Consider the following 25,558-nt stretch of genomic DNA (forward strand, 5'->3'; position numbering starts at 1 on the left):
ACCAGGTGCCAAACATCTTCTAAGACCCAGAGCTAATCCTGGGCCTGCTACCCTGCCTCACCCATTCCTCCCCGGGGAAACCACCATAAACGCTCTTGCCCACAGTTCCTCCTTCTCCCTTTGCCTTCTCACCAGCCCTGGTGCTTCCTCAGGTGACCCCCTCCATAGCACGGCATGCTCCTGTAGGGGAGGAAGACATTTCCTCTACCCTCTCTGGGTTCGTCTGGCTGGAGAACAAATTAAATTCACATGAGACAGAATAGCAGGAGAAAATTAAACAAAGCTTTATAACATGTATACATGGGAGAGGCTCAGGCAAGCTAAGCAACTCGCCAAAATGGCTGAAGCCCCCACCTTAAATATCATCTTCAGCTAACGACAAAGGAGGATGTTGGGGGTGGAGGGGGAATCGATCTTGGGAGATTACCACACAAGTACAGTAAACAAATGCAGATTTAAGTCCTTGCCTTTGGCATTGATTAAGAGTTTCTAGAGATAAAGGTCATCCCCCTCTTTTTCCTGGTACAGAGAGGGAGGCACCTTTACAGATGGAGATTTCCTTTACAATGTAAATGTCTCCTAACAAAGGGCAAGCAAGTTCCACCCCGCAGTTGCTTTCCTATCTGCAGTTTATTAAAAGTAACCAGCCCCAAATAATCCTCATGCCAAAGAGACATATCTTGGGGTGGCCAATTCCAGGTCCCCACACTCTCCTGTTTTAGGAACTGTGAGCCATAAACTATCATTTCAATGGCAATTGTCTCCTGATATGTTGGCCTTCCTATAACTTACATTTTCTACTAACTTACTATATTTTAAAAGACTTAACCATATGAAAAAAGCTCTACTCCACTCATTTGAAGATAAATGTAAATAAAGACTATGATAACATTTTTCCCCCAACCACCATGACAAAGGTCCAAAAGTTAGACAGCACACAGTACTGGTGTGAGAAGAGAGACATTCATTTATTGTTGGTGGGAACATAAGCTATTACAACCTCTATGGAGAGAACTTTGGCAATAAAAACAAAATTTTAAAATACACAAACTTGATCCGGCAATTCTACTTTAGAGTATATATTCAAAAGAATTGAAAGTAGGATCTCGAAGAGATATTTGTACACCATGTTCATAGCAGCATTATTCATAACAGCCAAGAGGTAGAAGCAACCAGGGGTCCATCAATGGATGAATGGATAAACCAAATGTGGTGTATACATGCAATGAGATATTATTCCATCTTAAAAAGGAAGGAGATGCTGTCACATGCTACAGCATGGATGAATCGTGAAGGCATTATGCTAAGTAAAATAAGTCAATCACAAAAAGACAAAAACTGTAAGATTCCACTTCTCTGAGGTCCCTAGAGTAGTCAAATTCATAGAGACAGAAAGTAGAATGGTGGTTGCCAGGGGCTGGGGGCAGGGGGAATGGAGAGTTGTTGTTTAAGGGGACAGAATTTCAGTTTTGCAAGATGAAAAAGTTCTGGAGAGATGGATTGCACAGCAACATGACTATACTTCACACCACTGAACTGTACACTTAAAAATGACTAAGATGGCATATTTTTTGTTAAGCGTATTTTTCTACAATTGAAATTTTTTAAGTGAGCAAACTCATTGATCCAGTAATCCCACTACTAGGAATTTGTTGTTTTAACATTATTCCAGTGTACAATGATGCATGCATAAGGTCACTGACTCTGTCATTGTCCGTAATAGAAGATTGGAAATGACCTAAATGTCTCATAATATGCTCCATCCATGTACTGAAATACTATGCAAACATTAAAAAGAATACAGAAATTGTATACATGCATAAAAAAAGCAAGTATGTATATTACACTACCACTTGCTTGTTTGTGCAGAGACTTCTGTAAGGCTATGTCTAAGAGACTGTTAATAAGGGTTGTCTCTGGGGAGGGAAACTGCAGATTGTGAGATGGGGTGAGAGGCTGGCTTACTTTTCACTGTGTTCTATTCTCTGCCTTTTGAATTTTGTACTATGGCATATTTTATGTATTAAAAAATAGTTAAAAATTTTAAAAAACCTAACCTCCTGGCTGAAAAAACTTTATTATCTGGCTCTCTGATACTCTTCTCTAACTCCCTAGTCTGGCCTGTATATCACTACTTGACCATTGAGACCCTCATCTTGCTTGCCTAATGAAAACTATAATGATTGCCTTGTTCTAGCTGACTTTTCCGGTGTTCACTACTGCTGACTCATTTACTGATGTTACTGTGAATCCAGTTACTGGATACCCAAATTTCCAATCCTACTCCATTCTGCTTTATTCCCCAAAGAATCTACCCAACAGACAAGAGTACCTTCCCCCATCCACCTATATATAATAGATTTTAATTGAAAAAGGCATTATTTATTTTAATTCTTAAGCTTCTATCTTTAGTGCCTAATACATTCAAATAGTTCTTGGATTACTAAAGGTACCATGTTTCTCAAGATGCACACTGTCTACTCAGAGCCACAAGCTTTCAAAAGCCAACTTTCTTTCTCTCTCAAGAACTTTCTTTCTCAAAGGAGAAAACAATACCATTAAGTATTTCTCTTAATCTTAATTTTACAAAGCATTATCTGTTCATAGTGACTATTAAAAAAATAGTATCTGAGTTTAGATTATTATTTTTAATATTTAATCAACTTGCTACAACAGTAGCTAAAGAATAAATGAAGAATAAAGAGGTAATTAAAACTTTATTAAATATATAATGAAAAATAAACATAGCAGGGCTGGCCCCTTGGCCTAGTGGTTAAGTTTGGTATGCTCTTCTTCGGTGGCCCAGGTTCGGTTCCCAGGTGCAGACCTACACTATTCATCAGCAGCCACGCTGTGGCAGTGACCCATATACAAAATAGAGGAAGACTGGCACAGATGTCAGCTCAGGGCGAATCTTCCTCAGCAATAAACAAATAAAATAAAAGAGCGAATAGAATAAACATTTTTAAAAAACCACGCACACAGAGGCGCACACACATACGCAAACTAGGTCCTCAATACATCAGTAAAGGAATTGAAAAAGAGAAAGCAAGATTGAGGAAAATTAACCACACAGATGAGGGGACAGATGAGCTGCCAAGGGGAGGGCTGCTGCCCCATTTTTCCCCAGCTCCTTCCCATGAGTCTGGCATGAGGTCGATAATCTCACAGACAGGAGGTAGAAAAACCACCAATTCCTCTCTGTTTCCAATTGTCAACACTCTTCTGACTCCCACTTGCCACTGACCACAGCCTGTTTGGACAGCAGAGTTTTCTGACAACACCCCAGGTTACCAGCCAGAATCAACCATCATGTTTTTCCTTTTGAAGGCACCAGTGTGTGGACACCCTAACATGGGACCTTCTCTCTTCTTCCCCTGAACTCTTCTACAGTGTGTACTTTTACTGATTGAATTTAGGGGTGTTAATCTACTTTGCAAAGTGGAACATGGTTTGTATTCTTATAAGCCTAATATAATATCTTTAATCTTTCTAAACAGATATGAAGCATGTCGATACCCCAAACTTGTTTAAGTACATTCCAGGCACGTGCCAAGGGCTTCGTCCACAATGGAAAGATTTTTATACTTCCACCTTATTGTCAGAGTGAAAGAAAAAACTTAATGGGAAAAATGGAACCTATCTGTGTTGTCTAAAAAATTATCAGTCTGTTTAAAGTTTCTTGAAAGCCAAACAAAATCTTGAAACATTATTCTTGCAAGGCTGCCTGGAAGTCTGATGGAAAAGTGAAAACATGCCAACAATAGCAAGACTTGTAGAAAGACCGTACAAAGAAGTTTAGTAGATTTTTAATGCAGATCCCCTAAGTACAGCTATTAGTGAGATGTGATAACTAAGAAAAGGATAGGGAAACTACGGAGAAATATTTAGAGAGTTAAATATTTATCTTTATTTTTCTCTTTTAATATACAGTTTACTTAAAAAGTCAATTTGTAAAATCCTAAAATAGTAGTGTTTAAAGGTGTGAATGACAAGTGAATAATGTCAGGTAAAACACGTGCTAAGGTAGGAGACAGGAGACTGGGTTCCATGCCTGGCTCTGTATCTGCCCAGATGAGCAACCTAGAGCCTCTCTCAATCTTTCAGAATGTTTAAGATGGAAAGAACCATATCGCAAAATTCCTATTCCTCATGGATTCACTATCAGAATTAAATTACATGCTTGAAACCACATTGACTGTAAGCTCCTTGAAGGTGGGGATCTTACATTTTCATCTTTGTAACCAGTTACTTGATTAATTAATTCATGTATGAAAGAAACAGAAAACGTTTTCATTCTTTAAAAACATTCTAAATTTCATTAGGGATTATCTCAAGAAACTCATCAGGAACTCTATAGAAGGTCCAGCCTAGAAAATGAAGGAAGTTTTAGCAGCATGAGAAAATCACCAATATTTTCTGTAATTGATTTAAAATTTTTATTAAAAAATTTCAGAATTTATTTAATGTTACCAGCCTCAAGAGAACAAAATGTATAAAAAATAAGTATCTTTTGGGGCTGGCCCCGTGGCTGAGTGGTTGGGTTCGCGCGCTCCGCTGCAGGCGGCCCAGTGTTTCGTCGGTTCGAATCCTGGGCGCGGACATGGCACTGCTCACATACCACGCTGGGGCGGCGTCCCACATGCCACAACTAGAGGAACCCACAACGAAGAATACACAACTATGTACCGGGAGGCTTTGGGGAGAAAAAGGAAAAAATAAAATCTTTAAAAAAAAAAATAAGTATCTTTTGAACCTGTGAATATCCCAGCAAAAGAAATAATTTTCAAAGTAGGGAATTAGGCAAACGATGGCAACATCTTTTTATAAACACACAGTGGTAGACTGAGCTGTTAAATATACATGAGGCGATTGGCAACCCTTTCAGAAAGTGATCTGAATCTATCAGGAACCTGCTGTGTCTATATCTCCAGCCCAGGGACTTCCCCGTAAGCTCAAGATCCACATGTTGGACCTTCCCCTCAGACCCATTGCTTCTTCTGAATTCTCTGTCACTTACAGTACCATGATGCAGCCACTTTTCTAAATCAGAGACCCAAGCATCAATTTAGACTCTCCTCCCCCTCACTGCCACGCCTCCACCCATTCAGACACTAAGTCAGCATTTTATACTTCCTTAATATCTTTCCTACATGTATTCTCTTTTCTCATTGCCCCTGCGTTGGTTGTCTCTCTTCGCATCTTATCTTGATCACTGAAACGGCATTCTAACTGGTGATATGGCAGGAATGGAAAAGAGACAAATTCAACAGATGTTCAAGAGACAGAACCAACTGACAGAATATAGGAGAATAACGAATTTATTTCTGAGCATGTTTATTTTGAGGTACCTTGGGGTCACTGAGGTGAGGCTATTCCAAGTATGTGCACATACTTGGAATGTGGGCAAAGCATGTGGGCAAAGCTGAAGGATAGAAAAGTAGGTCCACAGTGGATGGCATGGATGGGGATGAATATCCCCTCTCACATACTACTGCCTCCAAAAAGTTTTTTCCAGATCATCTCATCCCACAGTGACTGTTCCTTCCACTCAATTTTTTTTTTTTTAAGATTTTATTTTTTCCTTTTTCTCCCCAAAGCCCCCCGGTACATAGTTGTATATTCTTCATTGTGGGTCCTTCTAGTTGTGGCATGTGGGACGCTGCCTCAGCATGGTTTGATGAGCAGTGCCATGTCCGCGCCCAGGATTCGAACCAACGAAACACTGGGCCGCCTGCAGCAGAGTGTGCGAACTTAACCACTCGGCCACTGGGCCAGCCCCACTTCCACTCAATTTTAATAATACTGTTAGCACCTTCCAGATTCACAACCACATACTGCCTCTTGTGATATTTAACATTTCAAGTTTCTTTTTCCCAAATTAAGCTTCTAAAGAATAGTAACCTTTTATATGCTTTATGCTTACGAATGCCCCACGGTGTCTAGGGCTAAGCAGCACACATGAGGCGCTCAAAACAAAGGAGGAGTGGAAGGGATAAATTTGATTTCAGTAGCTTTAATAACAATGATAATAAACATCTCCTAACGCAGAGCCTGGCACATAGCGGGTGCTGAGTTAATATCTGTCAAATGGATGAAGATGTAATGTCTCCCAATACTCTTGAAAAACTTCGTGACGTCTCGATTCTTTTCAAATCTGACATGCAACTAAAACTTGGACACAAATATATTTATTGCACATTTTGTAGGAAGTCCAACAGTTCATAGTTTCGCACATAACCTATTTCTGTGAAAAGGTCACATAGCAACAAGGCACATCCATCTTTGTCTACTCACCCACAATACTTGCATACTCCCACACTCTACTTTTACAGAATTTCGTATTTTACACCGATTCACACTTTAACTTCCTGAGTGCTTCCTCCCACATGCTCCTGTGCTACGTTTGCTCCACCCCTTGGCTAAGTCAGATCAGAGACTTAACAACGACCGGCACAAGAATTATTTCCAGGAAATGAAGAGAAAGGAGGAGACAACTGGCGATATAATTTCATGTTTTGATTTTGACTCTTGGCCTTCAGACAAGAATAGTTTTATGGCTTCCAATCTTGGAAAAGTTCAACATCTGACACACTGACATCTGACACCTGAGGTCACACTTATAAATCAGTGCTACTTTACATAACCACGTACAGATAGAAGTAGAAAGCCTAACTTGGGGAATACCACGAAAGCTATAACTTATATTAAGCTTGGATGAGTGACAGCATCTAACACGATGCTTTGAACAAAGAAGTACATAAACTCTTTGTTGAAAGAATGTTGTTTTTAACCACATGAGGAACTTGGAAAACAAAGCTGTTTTATACTATATATTTACTGCTTGTCTGTGTGCAAGGTCTTGAGCCAGTGCTGTATAGGATACAAATAAAGCAACACACTGCTGTGGTATTGGATGAAAAGGGTTATTACGATCCTCAGAGTGTATGAATCTCTTTGGAAAATCATTTGAAGGTGTCCACTAAAGCTGAATAGAAACCTAGACTATGGCACAGTTAAACCCACTCCTAGGCATACACCCAAGAGAAATGAATTCATAAGTATAAGGCATGCAGAAGAATGATCACGGAAATTTATTCATAAACTTCCCAAACAGGAAACAACCCAAATCTCCAAACAGAAGAGAATACAAGCAAATGATGGTATATTTATACAATAGAATACTTCACAGCAATAAAAAATAATTGAACTAATGCCACATACAATGTTATGAATGAATCTCACAGATACAATGATGAGCAAAAGAAGCCAGACACAAAGCAAAACATACTGTATGATTCCATTTATATGACGTTTAAGAAGAGGCAAAACTAGTATATAGTAATAAGCAGACTAGTGGTTAACTTTGGTGGGAGCAAAGACTAGGAGGTCTCAAGGGAGATATCTGGGTTGCAGAAAATTTATCTTGATCTGAGTAGGAATATGGCAGGAATGGAGAAGAGATATTTAAAAGAGATTAACTCTCAAACTGACAAAGAGAATACAGGAGGAGAATTAAGATAGGGAGAAGAATGATGAATTCAGTTCCGAACCTGTTGGTTATAGGCATATGTAAAAGAATCCCCGAGCTGCACGGTGAATATTACTGTACACTGGATATTAGTGCACGTGGAGTGCCAGTTCTCATAGTTAGGCAGTGATGACAGAGTTAGGATCAAGTGTCCACCATTAACCCACACAGTCCATTGATGACAATCACGTGGCCTAGTTACCAAGCATTACTTTGAATGGATATCCAAAGTGTGAATTAACACGGCATAGTTCCTGCCTTGTTAGGTCTTACTGCTTAATGTGATCATAACGTCAGCGGGGAATTCTAAATTTTCTACGCAAAATATTTTATGATGAGAAGATATTCAACAAATACCTGTTAATGACCTAGTTCCAAGTGACAGGTACAGCCTACAAATGCTCTAAGAGTTGAGAAGTTGGAGAAACCATCGTGAGCTGGTGGCTCAAAGTTTCTCGAAGGACATGGGAACTGAGCCAGACTCTGAAAGGTTAGGAACAGAAGCAGGGGTTGCAAAGTGTGGCCTATACTAAAAGTTCATTTGATTTGTTAGCTCAAATGGTACAGACTTTCAAGAAGCAATGCGATTAGGAAGATTTGTTGACAGCAACGACCTTGTATCATGCTTTGTGAATATGTGCTAGTTTCCTAGGCATCTGAATATAGGAGAGTCCCTGCTAAGGGAAGAACATAAAGAGCAGATCAACAGAGGGTCTAAGTGAATTATTAGGTTCAAAAATAGTTGGGGCCAAATTGCAGAGTGCCATGCACGCCACACTGAACACATTCTGCAGCCAATAATAGACGAGAGCACGACAGCCATGTTTTGCAACTCAGTAGTGCTGGGCCAATTGTGCGACTAGCATTAATAACAATGAAGGCTGCAAGCAGCTTCTGGTTCTTTGGATGTGATGCCAAACATCTGGACCTGGAAGTGAATTTCTAACCGCTTTCTTTCAGGTGACATCTGAACTCTTGCTATTTGGCAGACACAGCTTCCATTTAGACACCTAAAGGAGGACAGCTTCTACAATATAGGCTAAAAAACTGTAAGATGCGTAAATCTTAGAGGAATGCTAAAAGAATTAGAAAATAAAGCTATAGATACCAATTACAAACAATCTCAGTGGTGTTTATTACGGAAATAAAGTTGTTTGAAGCTAATAATTCATTCTTCAAGATATTGCTGGCTTGAGGAAGAGTACAGCAATTTTACTCAGTGATTTTACACTATTCAAAGGGTAGGTAAGACAGTTCTTTGCCACTATCCACTTCATCAAGGGCTGGTCATAGTTGATTAATAACCATGATTTGTACACACATGTATATTGACAGATTCTCGAAATATTTAATAAATTGTTACGTTGAAGGTCAATAACCAGAAGTTGTCCTAAGTTCTCCTTTGACGTTACAAAACAAACTCTCGTGCTTCTTTATCTGTGGCTTGACTATAATTTTCTTATTAGCATAACCTTTGGTAGAAATAAACTCTAGTTCAGCCTTATTTTTTATTTGATAGAATTATTAAAGGTAGTGGTATAAAAGTAGAAATCCTACCGCAAACTGGGCTATATAATGGATTTTAGCAGAAATAGAGAACCCTGACCACTTAAAAATACTAAGACTAGAGATATGAACTCGTGGTTACAAATACATAAAGATATATATAGAAAGAGATATAAATTCGTGTGGACAAATATATTGCTGCATCTATTTCCTAGCTGAGTCTGCTGAGAGGACTTGGAAGCAATGATAGACCAGTAGCAATGAGCATACCCAGAACTGAGATCTCAGTCTTCAAATATCATTCTCCACTAAAAGGAACCAAGGACCTTTGAGATCCTTTGAGAGATGGCTGGTTCCAGGAATGGAGCAATGAAAATGCAAAATGAGCCTGGAACATATTTTTAAGCCAGAAGGTAAAGAAGTACACAAAGAATCATAGGGGTATGTCAAAAAGACAAATGAGCCCTCTTGAAGGGTGTACCCTACCCAAAGCGGGGACAACTAAAGCACCAAAATGAATAATGAAAGTAGTGAATCATAACCCATTAAATAGAATAAGAACTCATAAGCCTAGATAGACCGATAGATAGATAGATAGATAGATAGATAGATAGATAGACAGATAGATAGAAAAGAAGAGAAAGTTCTTCCTTACAGTAGGAAGCCAACCAATAAATGTACAAGGAATGATGGAATTAGAAAAATCACCTTTTGATGACAGTCATACTAATAATTGATTTGGGCAAGAATCATCGAGAGATGCAAAACTAGTAGGTGAAAATTTCAGGAGGAATAGAAGAGTTAAACAGTCTCAGGGTATCTCCCCATAAGGTGCTTATTAATTTGAAACAGAAAATAATAACTTCACAGAGCAGAGACCAACCAGGGATTTACCGCCTCAGCCAGGTGATCAAAGTTAGTAACACCAGCCACGAGACAGCTCGACATCAAGTGCTCCTGACATGATGTTTTATATATATATACATACATATACAAAATAAAAGCTCAACAGTAATTGCAGCAATTGCTCAAAATATTGACACCAACAAAATATTTGGCAGGGGGAGGATTTGGTTTTGCTTTTTGGTTTTCAATAAACTCTGTTTTTGCCTTAAGACTTTTTAAGTTTATTTTTATTATGCCTATTTATCAAATTTCTTAGATGTTTTATTCAGTTATATTCACACAAAGTTAGTAGTCCAGAATTCAAATGCCATCTAAACCATTTTCTAGAGTACAGCAATCAAGCAGGACAGGGTAGGAGTTGCATATGTGGTCAGTTTTGTTTTTTTTTTAAAAACAAACCTCTCCTCATATATGGGTATTTCCTAAATATTCACCTTGCTTTTTAAAAACCAGATGATCAGCGTATGTCACATGTCCCTCTTCGCTTCTCTGCTGACGGGAAACAGTGGACCTCAGTGCCCTCCTGCAGCAACTACATTTCACTGCGTCAGTGTATGTTCTTTCTATCCTTGGATGACAAGATCTTTTACCTTCATTTTATGGAAGGAAATGTTGCATATTCAGTAACGAAAGCAATCTCCTCTTTTACTTCATTTACCAACTCATGGAAGGTACTTAACTAACAGCATAGACACAAAGATTTATTATGCTATAAAACTATCAGAACCTGCACTACCGCATTGGTCCAGGATGACATAAGCTCGTGGAAGAGAAGGTAGAGACTACTTTACCTTAAAGTGCTTCAAACTGTACATGCCTACAGGTTACATGTCATAAATTATTTTGATAATGATATTAGCTTCATCTGCATTTTAAGTAAATGATGATTCAGTTCTGACTATAGTAATATATAAAGAGAAATATACCTCATGCAGACAAATGAAAGCTGGAGTTGTAGATAAATCAACCAACCGCTCATCTCGGATGTTAATTGTGGGCGCTATGGCATAAATGGGGTGTTCTTGATCCTTTTCATCTTTCTCCTCTCCCTCTTCTTGTTCTGTGTCTGTGGTGCTGTCTTCCATTTTTCACAATTCTAAAATAAAACGATTCCATATTCAGCTATTCAGGGATATCTTCACTTATAAAGTAAAATTAATGGAAAATCACAGAAGCAAGAAAAACTTAACTGGAATGTTATTCTCCAGTGAAACGATAGGTCAGGAAAGTTAGATATAATCACGTCATTATAAAAGACTGCTTTGTTGTAAATATACTCTCCATTGCTACACTCGAGTCAATAATTCTAAGTTTTAAAAGCAGGCTATTGTTACATTAATTAGAGAAAAATTATATAACTAGAATGTAAGCTCCATGAGGGCAGAAACCTAATGTTGTTTACTAAGCATTATAGTAGGCACTCAATTACTATTCATTGATTGGGTAAATAAGCATAAACTTCACCCTTGAAGTACAACACAAAGTTAATTCAATTATTTTTGGAAAAATAAAAACCAATACCCTGTGTGCCCCATACTGCCTGAGGCATGTACCTGCACACCAGGTCATCAGGCTAATTGCTCAGTACCCACACTGCTTGCTGTGGTCACAGCTCAGGCCTGTGCTTGTGCGCACTGCCACCTGGCCTATCTCTGCTGCTCATGTGCATACTCAATTGTCCCAGCAGACTGCACTTACAAAACACAAGCTCAAAAATAAAATTATTAAGAATTTCAAGATGGTGACACCAGAGCACTAACCAAGTGCAGGGCCCTTCTGAGAGCAGGCCGTTGTGTGCCTGCACAGGTCACACACCCATGAAGCCAGCCCTATGGACTGGCCATTGATGTGCTCATGTATTCAAGTGGACCCAGAGCAGTTTCTGAAATGACCTGCATCTTGGCCTGCAAGGTCTCTATTGGCCTACATTGGTGGCATTGGGGTGGCTTCCCTTCCAAGAAAGAGCTGGTAAGGGGCCTCCATTACACAACAGAACGTCATTTAATTATTTGCTCTTTTGATCTCTGTAATATATGAATCGGCACTCAACAGAAGAGTACATGTGCACTCATCTCTTGCCAAAGTAGGTATCTCCAACTGTATAATTTTAAGGTCTGGATCTTCTGCTGAACATGAATCATCTCTCATGTCTGTCTTATCAGATTAGCTGCTCCTTGACAACAGAGATCTCATTCTTTCAATATGGAAAGCATGTTCTATAATATGAATCCAGAAGGCATGGTAGGCTCTGGTTCTTGAGTTTATTAGTCAAGTGGCCACAGGCGTGTCATTTATTCATTGTCTTCTTCCTCCTCTCTAAAACGGGAGTAACAGTAACTAACTTTTCTGCTTCATAAAGAATACATGCAGATTAAATGTGATAATGCCTCTGGACTTCCAGCTCCCATTTTTCTGCCGCAGTCATATCCCCAGTTCTCTGCCCCAGACGTGTACCACACAGGCACTGTGCCTACTCTACAAGACAGCTTCATCGGTGGCAGCACGTCCTTTCACCACAAGGCCCCAAATGTCTGGCTGTCTTTCTTCATGTGATATTAATAGCCACTGATACCGTTTGAATTTCACCACCTTTAACATGCATCCTTTTTCAATGCCATAAAGCAACTTTTAAAAAGAACCGATCACTACTAAGGTATCACAACACTTTACATTTGGTTAGTAATCACAGTTTATTGTTTACATTTTCAGGGAGCTGGAAATGGCTTAGTTATATATCAGATTTGTTTGTTAATAAGCTAAAATTTGTATGTTCAATCATTTCATGGATGTCAAATGTTAATGACTATCCCAGAAAAATATTTCCTTCACAACATTAGACCATATGCTATTTTTAGCTTTTTCTGTAAGAAGTATTTCAAATATAAACAAAAGTAGCAGAATAGTATGATGAATCCTCAAGTATCCATCAACCAGCTTCAACAAATATCAATTCATGAGCAATTTTGTTTTATCCAAACCCTCCCATTCCCCTCACCCCTCTCCATATTATTTTGAAGCAAAACCTAGACACCTACACTTAATAATATATCCTGAAGAACGCCATAATAATAGACAGAGATAGTCCTCATTCCATTTCACAGCTGCACAGCCCTTCTTTGCATAGACGCACCACAGGTTATTCAAACAATCCCCAGTTTATAAACATATGGAAGGTTTCCAGCTTTCAGTCGTTACAGTTTTGCAAAGTATAGTCATCTATCAGTTTAAAAATATTTTTTAAAGGCTCTTGGAATCTGTATAATCAAGACGGCATTAACTTTGAAAACTTAAGTTCAGGCAATCTTCTCAAAGCACTGCACCTGTCAATATGATACAGCTTACCCAGGCAACAAAAGACAGGTACTCTGCTGAATTTGTACAAATTTCTGTCTGCTGAAGTTTTCAACCTCTATTGTCTTGAAAACATTCTCAATATTTTAAAGCAGATAAAACAGTTTACATAGGGAAGCAACTAAAAGACACTATAACAGAGTCCTGACAGATAGACATTATCGGACAAACTTGAACTCTTAGAAAAGAAAGGGAGAGTGAATAGGAAAGGAAGAAAACACAACAGAGGCAAATACCAAAGTCTCGTGCGAATTAAAACCTGAAACACTAATTAATCTAATTAAGTGAGAGGTTGGAAAGGGCTTAAGTAGACAACAAAGTTTAAAAGATAAATATTCAAGGATTAGTTAATATAGGATTGCAAAGCCCATTGTATTAATTATTACCATGCTGCAGGCAATGTGATTGACAGCTGTAAATAAAACAATGGAATAAAATACATTCTTAGTCTATGGTGATGTAAACAAGGGAATATTTATAAAACATCTTAAATTCATTGTGTATGGAGAACTACATAGCCATCAAGTATAGTAATTCTAGAGACTATGTCTTTACAATACCCAAATCAACTAAGCAAATACTTATTGAGTTGTTTTATGAAGACCAAGAGTTTACAAAGAGGCAAGGGGTTTACAATCTAAAGAGGAAGCAAGGCAGGGAAATAACTAGCTCCACATCATAAAGGTAAGGCAAAATAAGCCTAAATAAGAAGCAATGTTCTCCAGAAGGTAAATAGGCTTAAAAAGCAGAGTGTAGCCTAGAATTTAGCTTTTAATCTACAGGTGTTGGGAGCCACTACGTTTTTTTGCAGAGATGAGTGGCATGAGCTTGCAAAGATGTTAGTGACCATTAGAGGAATGGTTTGGAAAGGGGGCGAATTTGGAGGCAAGGACACAATCTCGAGGCTTGAGCCAGCCACTGTGCTGTGGGTGGGAGACAGACTCAGTGGTGAGCAAAATCAGACGACCCCAGGGGGGCTCACAGACTGGTGGGCAAGACAGAAATTAATCAAAGAATCGCAGAGATCAATGAAAACGTGTCACTGAAATAGGTGCTACGAAAGCGTGGACGGCAGGAGCCGGGCGGCTTTGCACCACACACACGGCGGCCGCTGTTCGCCGAGCAGGTTCTGCAGCGAAGCAGCCCCCAGTGGAAGGTTCGAGGACGAGGGCCTGCACCAACACGGTACTATGGTGTGCTGCAGGAGTCCGAGGAAGGGAGGACATGGCTTTACGAGGCTTTCTAGAAGGGAGAGGACATGTACTGAGCTTTGACACAGAAAAGTGAAAGGCCCGCCAACGAGAAAGGCAGGTCAATAGAAGCTTTCATCCTATTCCAGAAGAGCACTGAACTCACACTTCGTTTCGGAGTTAAAGGAGAAAGCCAAAGTAGGAAGCTTCACAAAGAAAAGTGAAGCAATCAGCATTGCAGGGCATGCCTTGTTTTGTAAGACGCACCACTACTTCCTCTTCTCTACTGCTGAAGACGGGATGGTCGTTTTGTTTTGATTTTGCACTCTTAAGGAAATGTTTTTTGACTGTTACAAGGACCACAGGAGAAAAACAAACACCCCATGCGGCAGAGAGTGGGGCAATGTACACAGTGATGTGGCTTTGTCAAGGTGAAGTGGAGTTCTTGCTCCAAGAAAGACGCAGCAGGAAACCATGCCGCCTTCTGATATGACTTGTCACCGAACGAACACAAGTGTTAGTGTAACGTACAGTCAAGCATGATATTTGTCTCCTCCTCCCATACAGAACCGAGGGTTCTTCCTCACAATTAGCCCTTCCTGCCGCCCCGGAGACATGATCACTGCTCCCTTCCCCAGCAGCCCACTGCTGCAGGAGGTTAGTTTCATGACTGTTTCCATGGTAACTCAGAGCCAGACCTCCTGCAGCCAGGGAGAAGTTTGGGACACTCATGTGTTTTGCTTGTTTCAGTTTCCTGTATTTATTTAAAAACATAGAAACGACAAAACAGGTTACACAAATTGTGGTGTATTTAAAGTTCTATCATGAGTGCCTCTCAATCCTGTGAGTGCGTCTCTGTGATTTTCAGTATGTTCTCTCTTGGAGGTAACGTTAAAAGTCTACATTTGAAGGTGCTTTTGAAAGGCCTCTGGTCCACAATATGACAGGCTCAGAAAATTGGGCAGCCCCTCTGACATGCAGCCTACAGTTAGCTCAGATCCGCTTAATCCAGCAACAGCCGCATCTTCATCACAGACTACCAACTTGGCAGTCTTAAATGCAACAGATACGATGATTGCACGTATTTATGTCCAGACCTTTTATTCTATGTACAATTATACAATAACCATTATTACCGTACTAACACTGGACTTGAAACATTTTTTTAAAGATTTAGATACAGATTTCAGGGGATATTTTTAAAAAGAGGGAATAGAAAAGCTTTGTCATTCAAAGACCCAACAAATCAAACCACAACTTCTTTCTGTTCCTGAAAACATGATTAAGAAAAAACCCTACTCAAAGAAGAATCCTGCATAAAAAAAAAAAAAAGATTCCAGCACAGAAAAAATAAAACCACTGCAGTATGTACCGATAAAATTTGCCTCACAATTGAAGTATTAAAGTTACCATGTGGTTTGGACTACCTTTCATTAAAGACATACATACACACAAAAGCAAAGCAAACTCTTGAGAGGAAGCTCCAAGTGCCTATCAGCCTTTAAAGTAAACGCTCACAGTATCAGACAGTGAAATCTTAAACTACATGCATGTGTAACCAATGAGGAACCTGTAAATGGCCCGCCATAATGGAGAACACAAGACTCTGCTACAGGATAAGTTCTCTCCCTGGGATGGAAGGATGCTGAGAGAGCTCTGGGCTTACTCCCAACTCATTTGCCTCCCTTTGCCCACTCCCACCCTACCCCAAACACAAACCCAAGAAAAGTTACTCACTCTCTCTTCAAAGCTTTTTATATTTTTTCCCCTTTCCTCTCAGAAACTTAGGCAAAAGGAGCTCTATAACTCATTCCTGAGTGGGTATAGAATGTAGTGTCATGATAGGGAAGAACTGTCATTGAAACCGACGTGACTTTGTCTCTAACATATCCACCGGGTCGCCCTCATCAGATGCAGGCACTCCTGCCCAGGGGTCACTCACCCGTGCATCTAATAATAACAACATTTGTACAGCCCTTCACAATGTAGACAAAGCTTTCCCTCACACTACTTCACTGAATCCTTACAACAGCCATGTTCCATTAGAACCATCATCTCCATTTTATAGATGAGGAAACTGAAGTTCCGAGAGTATAAATGATGTGCCCAACATCACACAGCAGCAAATAGCAGCATTTATTCAAACCCATAGCCACTGGCCCCAAATCCCTTACCCTTTTCCATTATACCACATGAGAGTGGTGGTTATTAGGCAGCCCCTGAGGTGGTAAGACAGACTGTGAAAAACAATGGGCTATAGAACTTGTTGCTATAGTTACAGGCTGAAGGAAAGACTTGACATATACAAAGTGTGGCAAGAAACACTAGTTTCATATCTGCAATAACTTTACAGTCATTCCGCAAGTCCAGTCAGGCTTCAGAAATTCAAAGGGTGCCTGAGAGGCCCTATCAGTTCCCTTAATAGTATCCAAACAATCCGTAGTGAGCAGAGACGGAGTTCCAAATCCCGTGGGAGGTCTGGAATGCCCAAGGAGGTCTGAAGCTGGCAGTCTTCCAGAAGGGCTGTAAAGCACGGATTCTATGTGTTTGCGTGCAACCTAGAATCCTCACACTGCAGGCCACTCCTCACTCCTGGCACAAAAACGTGCATGTTTTTCAAATTCCACCATCGTCTTTGCTTGAATTTTTACCAACGATACCAGCAAGCACATTCATAACATTACAACAGTAGTCTATAGATCCTGTCTAATTAGTCCATTCATTACCTTGCAAACCTGCTCCTTCATTTACTCCCTTTCCCCTTCCCCATACCCAAGTCAGTAGGAACTGTGGGTCTAGATGGGTCTGTTTCCTTAGCAAAGAACTTCATGAAATGTGGGCTATCACCGCTTCCCTCTGCCACAGCCCAGGTTCTTCCCTTCCTCCTCCTCTTTCTTCTCCTATTGTTTCACCTAAGACTGGGATTAGCGGCTTTAATTTAGTCTACCAGGATGACAGCATGGGGTAACGGAAATGACTACTTGGAAGCTCATCAATTAGGCTTGAATCTCATTTCTTCCCCTCCTGTGTGACCTTGGGCAAGATATTCAACCTCTGAGTGGCTGTTTCCTTAACTGCAAGATGATTTAAGAGTCCTTGTGAAGACTAAATGGGACAATGCCTGTGAGGTCTCAGCCCACACCGAGCACATAGTCCTCACTAGATGTTAGCTCCCTTCCACCACTGCTTGGTTCTTTTGCTTTCATGTATAATACGTCTTAAATGATTTGACAGGAAACAAATAAACGGAGGTCAGCCTGGGGCTGGACCAAACAGCTCAGGAATCTACAGGCTGGAAAAGGCAATCCTCTCCAGCATGAACTGGCCCCAGAGTACTCCTTAGGATTTGGTGTGAGAGTCCTGGTAAGCCTCATCTTCAAATCTCACTGTGAGATGTTTAAATCTAGGACAAGAAAGACAATATAGAGCATAGGGTACTGCAGAGGGAGACAGGGAGCGATATAATTTTTTAAAAGTCCTTAAATGAATATGTGTCAACTGCAAGTCAGGGCAGAGCCAGCTTTAGACAATAAGTAGGCAAAGTTCCCTCTCCCATGTCTAGAAATTTCATAGCCTCCTCCTTTCATTGCGTAAGTATTTCCTGTTCTCAGGCCGCCCCTGGCTCCAGGCACATCTCCAGTTCAGTCTTCCTCCCCCTGTGCAGCATCCCTTACTCAATTTCTTTCCTTCCTCTAAAGCAAAGATTCTTACATTAATTATAGGGTTAGAAAACTACTTACCAAGCCAATTTTCCTACTTTATATTGGAAGAGGAAATTAAAAATAAAAATAAACAAAAAAACCTCTCTCTGAGCTGGGGAGCTAGGGGAGTTGGTGAGAAAACAAGTTGGCATGAGCCCCTGGGGCACCCTATACACTCAGGACGAAGTTCAGGAAATCAAATTGTGGAACCTGGACATTCAAAAGCATCAGAGGGATAAGGTGCTTCCTTTCCCAGGTGAGACTTGGGGGAAGTGGCAAGGTTCCAGAGCCCGTCGCCATTCCGACACATACTTCACCTGATGAAGCAGAGAGGACTAGGCAGAGACAGCCCAAGAGCGTTCACAGAATGGTGCAGGAGAGGTGTGGAGGCTGCTGGGAGGGCTGCACCCCAAGAGCCCCTGATGTTGTGAGGAAAAGGCTGCTTCAGAAAGCTTTGTGGACCACACAACTGAGAACCAGATGGAATGCAGAATGTTTAGAAAATACCAGCATGGAGACCAACGTCTGAGACCCAGGTGGATGCACATCTCAGGAGGCGTCAGCGCTGTCAGACAACCATCCTGAAGCCATAAGGCTGCCTAATAACCCTGAACTTGGGTTGCATACCCAGGAGGAGGAGAGGAAAAGGGAAACATGAACTGAGTATTTTTTTTTTCAGTCAGCTTTATTGAGGTATAATTTATGTGCAAAACTCACAACGTTAAGTGTACAATTTGATGAGTTTTTGCAAATATTGACAGTTATGTAATCACTTTCGCAAACATTCCATCACTCTAAAAAGTTCTTTCGTGCCCCTTTATGATCAGTGCCCCCTCCCATTCCCACCCCTTCCATCCCAGGCACCTGGTAACCACCTAGTCTTGCCTTTTCTAGAATTTCATGTAAACAGAATCATAGATGTTTCTGGCTTCCATCATTTAGCATAAGGTTTTGGGGTTCATCAACATTGCTGTGGGTATCAGTATTCATTCCTTTTACTGCTGAGTGCTGTTCCATTGTACACACACCACGGTTTATTTGCCATTCACCAGTTGACAGACAGACAATTTGTTTCTTGTTTTTGGCTATTATGAAGAAAGTTGCCATGAACATTTGAATTACAAGTCTTCACATGAATATATGTTTTCATTTCTCTTGAGTAAATATCTAGGAATGGCATTGGTGGGTCATGTGGTAAGTATATGTTTAATTCTATAAGAAACTGTCAAAGTGTTTTCCAAAGTGGCTGTACCCTTTCATACTTCCATCAGCAATGTCCAAGAGTTCCCACTGCTCCACATCCTTGTCCACACTTGGTATTGTTGGTATTTCTAGTTTTAGCCATTCTGATGGGTGTAGTGATATCTAATGTTAATTTTTAATTTCTGGTTTTAATTTGCATTTCCATAATGACTTATTATGTTGAGCATCTTTTTATGGGCTTATCTGCCATTATATATCTTCTTAGGTGAAATGTCTTTTCAAATGTTTTTGCCCATTAAAAAAAATCAGGGTTTTTTTTCCTGTTCTTTGTGTATTCTGGATATAAGTCCTTTATCAATATGTTTTGCAAATATTTCCTTTCAGTCTCTCTCAGTCTTTTCATTTTCTTAGCACTGTCTTTTTGAAGAGCAAAAGTTTTGAATTTTGAGGAAATCCAATTTACCATTTTTTTCTTTTATGTTTCAGGCTTTTTGTATCTTATTTAAGAAATCTTCACCAAACTCAAGGTCACAAGATTATTCCCTATATTTTCTTTTTCTTTTCTTTTTGAGGAAGATTAGTCCTGAGCTAACTGCTGCCAATCCTCCTCTTTTCACTGAGGAAAACTGGCCCTGAGCTAACATCCATGCCCATCTTCCTCCACTTTATATGTGGGATGCCTTCCACAGCATGGCATGCCAAGCAGTGCCATGTCCACACCCGGGATCCAAACCGGTGAACCCCAGGCTGCCAAAGCAGAACGTGCAAACTTAACCACTGCACCACCGGGCTGGCCCGTCCTTATATTTTCTTCCAGAACCATTATAGTTTTAGCTCCTCCACTTGCATCTTTTATTTATTTCAAGTTTTTGTGTATGGTGTGAAGTAAGGGTTGATGTTCTTTTGTTGGGGGTGCAAGGCATATAGATATCCGACTGTTCCAGCACCATTTGTTGGGAAAATTATCCTCTTCCCATTGAATATCATGGCACCTTTCTCAAAAATCAATTAACCAAGTACATGTGGGTCTATTTCTATCTTCTCTACTCCATCCCATTGATTTATATGTCTATTATTACACCAATTCAACATTGTATTGATTATTGTGGTTTTACAATAAGTCTTAAAATGTGGTAGGATAAGTCCTCAAACTTAGTTCTGTTTTCAAAAGTGTTTTGGCTATACTAGGTATTTTACATTTCCATATATATTTTAGAAGCAGCTTGTAAATTTCTACTTTTAAAAAAGCCTGCTGGAATTTTGACTGAGCAATGAAGCAATACATCAGTGTGGGGTGATACACCATCTTAATACTGAGTCTCATTTTCCTTGAATATGATATTTTTCCCCACTTACTTACTCTTCTTCAGTTTCTCTCAGCAATGCTTTACAGTTTTCAAAAGACAAGTCTTGCATATATTTTGTTAAATTTATCCCTAAGTATTTCACATTTTGTATGTTATTATAAATGGTATTGTTTTTAAATTCCAATTTCCAAATGCCATTGTTAGTCCTTAGAAATAGAATTGATTTTTGTTACTGACTTTGTATCTTGTAACCTTGTGAAACTTTTTTGTTCATTCAGTAGCTTTGTACAATATTCCTTAGAATTTTTTACTTAGATGATCATGGTGTCTGCAAATAAAAAGGACTTTACTTCTTCCTTTCCAATCTAGATTCCTTTTATTTCTTTTTATTGCCTTATTGCACCATGTAGGACTTCCAGTACAATGTGGAATAAAAGTGGTGAGAGTGAACATTCTTGACTTGTCCCAGATCTTAAGGAGGAAACATTCAGTCTCTTATCGTTCAGTATGGTATTAAGTGTAAGTTTGTCATAGATGCCTGTATTGGGTGGTAGAAGTTCACTTTTCTTCGAAGTTTATCAAGAGTTTTTATCAGGAATGGGTTTTGAATTTTGCTAAATGTTTTTTTAAAAATCCATTGAGATGATTATGCTTTTCAACAAATGATGCTGGAACAACTAGACATCCCCATATAAAAGAATGCACCTCAACCCGTTCCCTGTATCATTTATAAAAATTAACTTGAAATGAGCATAGGCCTAAATGTAAAACCTAAAAGTAAAAAACTTCCAGAAGAAAACATAGAAGACAATTTTTGTGACCTTGGTTTGGAGAAATTTTTTTTCTTTTTAGACTGGCACCTGATCTAACAACTGTTGGCAATCTTTTTTTCCCTTCTTCTTCTTCTCCCCAAAGCCCCCCAGTACATAGTTGTATGTTCTAGTTGTGGGTCCTTCTAGTTGTGGCATGTGGGATGCCACCTCAGCATGGCCTAATGAGCAGTGCCATGTCTGCACCCAGGATCTGAACGGGTGAAACCCTGGGCTGCCCAAGTGGAGCATGTGAACCTAACCATTTGGCCATGGGGCTGGCCCTGAGAAATTTTTTTTTTGATTGGACACAAAATCACAAATCATAAAAGAAAAAAATAGATAAATTGGATTCTTTCAAAATTTAAAATATCTGCTCTTCAGGAGACAGTGTTGGGAAACTGAAAACAAAAGTCACAGATGGGAAGAAAATGTGAGTAAATAATGTATCTGACAAAAGACAGGTATCAAGAACATATAAGTAAATCTCATAACTCAATAATAAGAAATTGTAGGGGAGGAAGACGTTTCCTCTACCCAAATGTGGGTTCGTCTGGCCGGAGAATGAATTAAATTCACGTGAGACAGAATAGCAGGAGAAAATTAAACAAAGCTTTATAGCATGTATACATGGGAGAAGTCAGGCAAACTGAGCAACTCGCCAAAATGGCCAAAACCACCACTTAAATATCTAAAGACAAAGGAGGATGCTGGGGATGGAGGGGGAGTCGATCATGGGAGATCACCACACAAGTACAGCAAACAAAATGCAGATTTAAGTCCTTGCCTTTGGCATTGATTAAGAGTTTCTAGAGACAAGGTCATCTCCCCTTCTTCCTGGTACAGAGGGAGATAGCTCTACAGATGGAGAGTTCCTTTACAATGTAAATGTCTCTTACAAAGGGTAAGTAAATTCTACTTTTCAGTTGCTTTCCTGTCTGCAAAGTAACTAGCCTCAAATAATCATCATGCCAAAGAGACATGTCTTGGGGTGGCCAATTCCAGTCCCCACAAAATCAAACAGACCAATTAAAAAACAGGCAAAAGATATGAACAGATTTTTCAGCTAAGAAAATATACAAATGGCAAATAAGAACGTGAAAATATGCTCACTTCATTAGTAATCTGGGAAATGCAAATAAAAATCACAATGAGATACAACTGTACACATAGTAGAGTGTTTTTTTTTTTAAAGTGACAGTACCAAGTGTTGGTGAGGATGTGGAGTAACTGGAACGCTCACATGTTCCTAGTGGGAATGAGAATTGTACAGCTCCCTTGGAATAGTTTAGTTATTTCTTCTAAATTTAAACATACATTTACCAAATGACCCACCCCTCTCACTCATGTGTTTTTTATTCAAGGGAAATGAAGACATATATCCATTCGAAAACTGTACACAAATGTTTACATTGGCTTTATTCATATTCACCAAAAGCCAGAAAGAATCCAAATATCAACTTGTGGATGTATAAGCAAATTGTAGTACAGTCATACAATGGAATTCAACATGGAAATAAAAAGAAACGAACTACTGATACATACAACATGGATGAACCTCAGATACATTATACTAAGCCAAATGGCTACATACTGGAAAAGGCAAAAGTGTGGGGACAGAGAACGGGTCAGTGGTTGCCAGGGGCTGGGCACTGGGGGAGAAGGACTGACTACAAAGGAGAACAAGGGAACTTTTGGCAATGGTGGAAAAGTTCTACATCTTGACCATCATGGTGGTTACATGACTGTATACCCTTGCCAGAATTCATAGAGTTGTACACCTAAAAAGGGTGAATTTTACTGTATGTAAATTATACCTCAATAAATTTGACTTTAAAACAAAGCAAAGAAAAAGAATTAAACTTATACAGAATGCTAAAATTGGAGACTATCACAATAAAGGAAAAAAAACTCCAAATAACCAAAGAGAAAAAGCAGATTCTTTGCAAAGGAACTAGATTAGATAGATAGAAGACTTCTCATTAACAAAAACTGTACTTCTTCAAAGAATTGACAGGTAGTAACTGTCACCTAAATTATTATTTAAGAGTAAGGATAAAATAGAGACATTTTCAAACAAAGTCTGAAGAAATCTCTCAGATTCTTGTTGAATATGTATAATGGATATACTTCAGTAAAAACAAAAGTGAAGCTAGAAGGAAAGAAGTGAGCAGATAAATTGGTGAACGTTGCTAAAGTTAAATAAGCATTGAATATAAACAACAACAATAATAATAACTACTTGTGTGGCTTCAAAAACAAGGCAGGACTAAAATACACAGGCAATAAACGACATGGAAGATAGAAGGGAAAAGATTGACGTCAAAGAGTTCCATTGTCTGAGAGGAGGAGGAGATAGTGGTTGATGAGACTTCTGCTAAGTCAAGTGAGTATGCTAAAAATTTAAGGATAATGATTAGAAACAAGGATCCAAATGGCCTTCCAAATTACTATAGAGGAAAAAGAAGAATAAAGAAAAACATTTAGACTAAAACAAGACATGAATGGAGAAAAAGAGGAACAACAACAAAAGGGCAAAAAGGCAAGGTTAATAGAAAACACATTATAAGATGGTAAGAATAAGTATAAATGTAAAAGTAATTACAAAAAAATGTAATGGACTAACTTTACCTGTGGAGATAGATTCTCAAATTGGATTTAAAATATCCGGCTGTATTCTGTTTATAAGAGACAAGTCCCAAATATAATGTCATAGATTTGAAGTAAAAGGATGAAATTATTATTATTATTATTATCAGATAAAAATAGACATCAAGACAGAAAACAATACTAGAGATAAAGATGGTCATTGTTTAATGACAAAAAAAATTTTTTAGGAAGCGATATTAATCGTGAACCTATACATAACTAATGGCATAGCCTCAAAATATATAAAATACAATTAGAATTTCTACTCGAGGGATATGTCAATGCTTCTACTGTGTGACTGTTGAGACACTATTGCTACCTTGTAGAAAGGAATGAAGCACCAGCTTCATACAAGAACTCGAATCTAGGGGCCGGCCCCATGGCTGAGTGGCTGAGTTCATGTGCTCCGCTGCGGGGGCCCGGGGTTTTGCCAGTTCGGATCCTGGGTGTGGACATGGCATTGCTCATCAAGATGTGCTGAGGCGGCGTCCCACATGCCACAACTAGAGGGACCCACAACTAAGAATATACAACTATGCACCAGGGGGCTTTGGGAGAAAAAGGAAAAAAATTTAAAAAAAAAAAGACTCTAATCTAGAGTGAGTTTCTAAAGTTTTTCTATTACAAGTAAACTCCCTGGTTGTAATAAATATTATCTTAGACACACGTATAAACACACAAATACATATTGGTTTAATGTACAGAGTACACATATCCCCCTACCTTTGTGGAACCTAGGCAAGTTCTCACATGTTTTAAGTGAGGAAATTTGACTACATTAAATAACAAACTTTTTCCTGTACATCATCTGCATGGAAACAAATAACACGTAGATTTCAAAAGGGACTACCTACATAGTCATTAAATACTTCTTAGTACTGTTAGTAATTAGTTTAAATTATTGAGTTTTACAAGATTTCATAAGAAGAAAAGAAATCACAAGATATATTTATTTTGGGGCTAGCCCAGTGGCGCAGTGGTTAAGTGCGCACCTTCCACTGTGGCAGCCCGGGGTTACCGGGTTCGGATCCTGGGTGTGGATGCGGCACCGCTTGGCACACCATGCTGTGGTAGGTGTCCCACATATAATGTAGAGGAAGATGGGCATGTATGTTAGCTCCGGCCAGTCTTCCTCAGCAAAAAGAGGAGGATTGGCAGCAGATGTTAGCTCAGGGCCAATCTTCCTCAAAAGAAAAAAAAAAGAGAGATTTATTTTAGAAGTTAATAGTTAAGAAAGTTAGCAAATTCCTAGGGCTTCCTTCACGTAAGCTGAATTCCAGAACCCTTTTTTAGATTATATTTTTCTGAAGACTCTCTCATGCCCTCTGCTGTCCGTTTATTGAATATAATTTACTAAATAAAGTAAAATATTCATGGGTATTTACATTTCGATGGGAAGAAATCC

The 25,558-nt window shown here is 39.3% G+C and overlaps 1 protein-coding gene across 12 annotated transcripts in view; it reads right to left on the reverse strand.

Annotated features, from left to right (window-relative positions):
• Window positions 1–25,558, reverse strand: part of CCDC146 (coiled-coil domain containing 146) — a 114,917-nt gene that overhangs the window by 85,655 nt on the left and 3,704 nt on the right. For 8 of the 12 annotated variants that reach the window (XM_014738881.3, XM_070264179.1, XM_014738882.3 and 5 more), the window contains exon 2: window positions 10,870–11,039. The exons of 3 other annotated variants lie outside the window; for them this stretch is intronic. In XM_014738881.3, coding sequence (XP_014594367.2) covers window positions 10,870–11,028 — 159 coding nt within the window. In that variant the 5' untranslated portion in view covers window positions 11,029–11,039. 12 annotated transcript variants of the gene reach the window in all.

This window comes from Equus caballus, chromosome 4, assembly GCF_041296265.1.
Source record: "Equus caballus isolate H_3958 breed thoroughbred chromosome 4, TB-T2T, whole genome shotgun sequence".
NCBI classification, from domain to species: Eukaryota; Metazoa; Chordata; class Mammalia; order Perissodactyla; family Equidae; genus Equus; species Equus caballus.